The sequence below is a fragment of the Cryptomeria japonica genome, chromosome 4 (genome assembly GCF_030272615.1).
Source record: "Cryptomeria japonica chromosome 4, Sugi_1.0, whole genome shotgun sequence".
Taxonomy (NCBI): domain Eukaryota; kingdom Viridiplantae; phylum Streptophyta; class Pinopsida; order Cupressales; family Cupressaceae; genus Cryptomeria; species Cryptomeria japonica.
Window position 1 is genome coordinate 557,102,801 of NC_081408.1, and position 5,343 is coordinate 557,108,143.

Below are 5,343 nucleotides of genomic sequence, written 5' to 3' on the forward strand. Positions count from 1 at the left end.
TAAAATTGTTTAAAACTATAATTTTGTCCCAAAAATAGAGAGAGTTTTTTAAACAGCCATTCATATTCGTAAATTGTAAGTCAACTAAACTACCTAACTCAAACCGTGCAGTTAAATCTCAAAACATTTTCACATAATTTAATCCGTGCAGTTAAATCTCAAAACATTTTCACATAATTTAATCCGTGCAGAAACACCACTTCTATGAACTTGCAGTGTGTTTAACAAAATGTCGATTGAATTTTTTTTCTAGAAAATCAATAGCAGACGGCGGGGGAATTAAGAAAACAAAGGTAGCAAATCCACATCGGTGGGAAGAAATAGATGTAAACATGGCGTCTTCTGCCGTCAGAGTTTCATCTTAGGGGATCTAAAATGACGGCACGTCATGTTTGGGTATTAAATATCTGGCGTAGCTAAGCATTTTCCAAATATTCGGCCAGAGGAATCCACCACGAAGTCTCCTAATGGACACTCTCCACGCAAATACTATTTATTTAAATTTCTTGAGCGAGGAATCGAAGCTAAAGCCAGAATTACGTCTTGATTCTCGACAAGTTATTGTGCAGAAAATTGAGGCAAGCCATGATTCTTAACGTTTTCTCAATCGTCTTATTACTAGTTTCTACGCCATTTATAGTTCATAAATGTCGAAGGATGTACAGATATACCATTATTTCTGATTCCCCGGTGTCTAGAGGATTGCTTTGGGGGTAAAAATAGCCAAAAAAACCCTAATATTGTTTTAAGTTTGTAGTTATCTTTTTTCTTTCAGTTACATTTCTGTCGATAACACGCCAAAGGGTGTCAAAAAATACCCTTTTTTTCTGATAAAGATTGTCCAGGGAGCTGTATAGGCTATTCATAGGTTGCAGAAATCCATTAGTTCGAGTTTCTGTTATTTTGTTTTTGGGTTCTTTTCTCTTTTAATTATAATTGGTTCTATGGATAGTAACCGGGATGTGTTGAATTCACTTCTTTGTGACGAGCTTCTTGGAGAAATACTAGGCAGGTTACAAGAAATTTGCTGTTGTAATAAAGTCAGTTTAGTATGTAGACGTTGGCTTGCTGTTCAGAGAAGTGTCAAGACCAGTTTGGGTTTGTTCATTCCTGAAGACACTTCAATATTGAGCTTTCGGTCACGGGTTAGAGACCTGCTGAGGCAGTACTCTCAAGTTTTGAATCTGTCTGTGGTGTCCGCGTCTGGTCAATTGCAGAGGGATACGGTTTTTTTGGATGACCTTCTGAATTCTATAGGCGAGGGGTGTAAGCTTTTGAATACGTTGAGGTTTGAAGCTGGTCCTGTCAGTTCTTATGGTCTGCAAGCCCTTGCGAAGGGTAGTGTCAATCTCACTTCATTGGAATTGGTTGGTTCGAGTCCCAAGTTTTTTGGGTCTTTGGTGGAGTTTAAGTCTTTGAGAGAGTTAACACTGGTTCTGTTTGGATGGGATTCAGGGGAGGAGTTCGATAGGGGGATTTCAGATGTTGAGCTACCATTAGAAAAGCTATGTTTGGCAGGTATTCGAGGTGGTTATACAGGTTTAGGGTGGATTTGGAGGTGTTGCTCCAAATTGAAGAAGTTGGAATTGTTTAGCTGTGAAGGAATTGGGGATGGGGATTTGAATTTATCATCCTTTGTAAAATGCCTTCCTTATGTTGAAGAACTTTGCTTGAGAAGATCTAGGACCATTGCCAATGGAGTTCTCTTGCGTGCTGCCGAAAACTGCAAAGCATTGAGGAAACTAGTGTTTCATGATGGCGGGAGTACAGAAGGACTCCACCATGTTGTCATTCGGCAGTGCCGGAGTCTTGAGGTCTTGGATTTGAGGTTACCTCTCGATCTGAGCAATGAGGACTTGGCTGTTATAGCTAATAATTGCCAGTTGCTTAAAAGCCTTCGGTTGCATAGCTGCTGCTTGCCAACTGGGGCCGGCTTGAAATTGCTTGGATTAAACATGAGTTTGTGCCTTGAGGAATTGGTCTTGGTCGGATGTCAGGCTGTTGTGCGGGAGCCTGGTACTTTGGCAACATTAGGTCAGCATCTTAAAGGGCTCAAGAAATTGGATCTTTCTGAGAATGACCATTTGCCTGACAAAGAGTTGGGAGCCATGCTTTCCTCTTGTAAAAGCTTGACGAGTTTAAGATTGTTAAGATGCAGAGGATTGACAGACATGGTTGTGGTCTTAATTGTTAAAAGTTGTCAGGTGCTAGAGACTATTGATATCAGGAGATGTGAAGGTATTACAGCTGAGGCTGTGTTTGGTTTGGTTTCAGGGTCTCCTAAATTGAGGAGGCTCGCAGTGGAGGAGCACAAGATAACAGAAGAAACTAAGAAATTAGCCTCAAGGAAGAAGATTGCCACCATAAAAGCAGAAACAACAGATTACAGGATGGCTACATGTGGAATGAATCGCTTTTCTAATGATTTGCATAACTTGGATGCAAATGCGTCTCTTTTATGAAGGCAACATGTATCTCAAGTGATGAAAACTCAACAATATTTGGTTTCATAGAGTATGCTCTTGTAGATTGCAATGAGACTGGCTTTTCTCGCAAAACTGGCAGTAATCACAAGTGCAATATGTAATTATATTTGAGCAATGGCAATGCACTCTTCTCTGAAGTGAAGAAGCTGCCGAGTTCCAAAATGTTTGCATCTGCAAAGGGGACAGCATTCTAAAAATAATAAAATAGCTGTGACATGAGAAGATGCTTCAGAAATAAGCTCAACTGAATGAAAATATATGTTTACGCACATTTTAATTTATTAATGATTATTCCAGTGTTCATATGATAATGAATATTCCTGTCAAAGGCTGCAAGGCTGAATTGTAAACAGGATTTCAAGTTCTGAATTTCTAGTAATAACTTCAACTTGTAACAAATTCCGTTCTTTATTTTATTCTTGTAATACGCCACTAAGAATGCTATGCTTGGGAGAAAAACAAGTGTGCGAGTTATTATTAAATGTTGCCAATAGTTGTAAATTGTAATGAATAGGGAAATGGATTCCAGGTTAAGAAGATAAATGAAAACAACTATACTTCTTAACAGGGAAGGATATTGAAAGATTGTTTCAATAATAGATCAACTTCAAAGAGTTACACAACCAGGTTGAGGAAAATCTTACATGGGGATACGTCTAAGTCTAATGATTCATTTTCAAGTGATTTTGCATGTAACAAAATTAAGCCAAAACACTTGCATCTTAATGTTAACTTCTCATCTTTTGTTTCTTCATCTGTGATTGTCATCTGCTAAAAAACCAGAACATTTGACTCCATATTACCGATTGGAGAGTTCTTTTGGATAATCTCCAACTTCAGCCACCACTAATCTTTTGCAGTTTAGTTACAGGACTAGGAATATGATGTGGTCTTTTGTATTCATTTTGCATGAAAAAGAGATTCGACGCAAGCTTTTCTTTTCTTTTCCTTTGGACGACCAGTTTCAGGAAACTGATTACCAATATGCAGACTTCTGTGGTGTCCTTATTGACTTGCACATTGTAACTTGTTGGTGTATCCAATATCCTAAGTATATGAGAATTGTAGGTGTGTAATTACTCTCAGAGATGGCTGATTGATTCCTACAGCAGGTAGATAGGTGTGGGGTACCTTTGGGGTAATCTTGTATGGAACAGTTAGGATTTGAACACAGGACCTTCTATTAGCACACCAGAACACTCTACCACTGAGGTTCCAACCCCTTAGCAGTCCAGCGTGTGAATTATTCTTCAAGATCCTCCTCAAGCAACACTTATTTGCTTGGGATTACTCCTCTGCCTCTGATATCATATTATCATGCTATTTTCCACTGACCAGCTAGGCCTTGAAACCCAGGGACATCCTGTTAGCATGTTGAGGCACTTAACCACTTAGTTACTGGCCGTTTTGTGGTCTGCACTGTGTATTGTTCAAGATTTCACTGTTAAAAGGTCTATCAGTTTAATAAAGGCTACATTCTGCTCTCCAGAATCAGAAATGTTGCAAGTGATTCCCTATGTAAAGTAGTTTAGATAGCCATTTAAATCTAACATCTCCAATGCAAATTAATCTTGTTTACCAAAGAGAGATATAGGACCACTCTGTAGCCGATTTGAAGGAAGCAACACAAAGTTTGGTGAAACAATACCCACTTGGCCATAAATAGATTTGATATAAATAGGTATTAAGGGAAATAACACAGTTTTTTAACCTCATGGTGACTACCTCTTATGTTTTAGCATTTAATCTTGAATACATGCCATCACAAATACAAAGATATATCTCATAGCAGCAGAAATATCATTCTCTCTTTTAAGGATTAAGGTAAACACTATTATGATGATACTGTCATTTTAATATATGAATTATACAAATGCAAATCATTAATTCTTTGTTGGAAGAGTTTGGCAATATGTTAAAACGCTAGCAGCATTAGATAACATCCTCTGGATTACAAAATGTGCATCAAACTATAATGAGTTTAGAGCATATTGTGAATATCTAGTCAACTCTTATTTAGAATAAGGAAATTAACTGAGTTTAACATGGTACGTGGTAAATAGAGTGCTTAATCTATGAATAGCAGAGCACAGTGTATTACTTTTTGTTCATATTTAGAGCACGCAAAATACAGGAAATAGTTCTAGACACAGAAATCCCACATAAACATAAAATTAATCTTGGAAACTACATTGTTCGGATTTATCCATGGTTGTTTCCAACAAGTATGTTATAACAGCTATCCATCTCTAGTAAGGAATCAACGATCATATAGCTTTCAAATTTAATTTATGGAGGAAATTGCCCTAAATATAGTCTTTTCCCAACAAAAATCCACTTAATGGTTGGGAAAGTATAACCAACTCACAGTCATGATATCAACATCAGTACCAGCATGAGTGAATAGGTACACCAAAGTAGGTTTACGGTTTTCTTCTAAGCTCTTAAGTAATCAATGGCAGAGCATAGCAAGTTCTTATTGACCTTGTCAACAACTATGTGAATTAATCTTGCAGAAAACTCTAAAGGTTGGTTTAGGAATTGAGATGCAATGGTTTGAGGCCATGAATTGTAGAAAGAATTGGCAAAGAATTCTTGGGGTAGAGGAAGTTTTAACCTAGATACTTGCGCTGCTTTGCACATTGCTAGGGAGGCCTTTAGCTTGTGAAACAACTTGCCACATATATGTCGCACCAGGCTTTCAATTTTAGTGCGTAGCTTATCTGTATCATGTTATGCATCAAGTTTATGGAGAAATGTTAAATCAAAGTGAAAACTTCTTTGTGGTGTGATTAGGGTTTGTGGAAGACTCAAATGGCATATTACAGTTGTTCTCAAGAGCCAAAACTGTTGAAAA

At 37.6% G+C, this 5,343-nt stretch overlaps 1 protein-coding gene across 1 annotated transcript; it reads left to right on the forward strand.

Annotated features, from left to right (window-relative positions):
- The first annotated feature begins 251 nt into the window (after positions 1–251).
- On the forward strand, positions 252–2,801 carry LOC131029442 (F-box/LRR-repeat protein 4). The gene has a single exon (XM_057959931.2). The coding sequence runs from the start codon at positions 945–947 to the stop codon at positions 2,460–2,462; it is 1,518 nt and encodes a 505-aa protein (XP_057815914.1). The 5' UTR covers positions 252–944; the 3' UTR covers positions 2,463–2,801.
- Positions 2,802–5,343: the final 2,542 nt, after the last annotated feature.

Bases quoted from the DNA above. Each gene is read 5' to 3' on its own strand.
- LOC131029442 (XM_057959931.2), top strand. From the start codon at position 945: ATGGATAGTAACCGGGATGTGTTGAATTCACTTCTTTGTGACGAGCTT.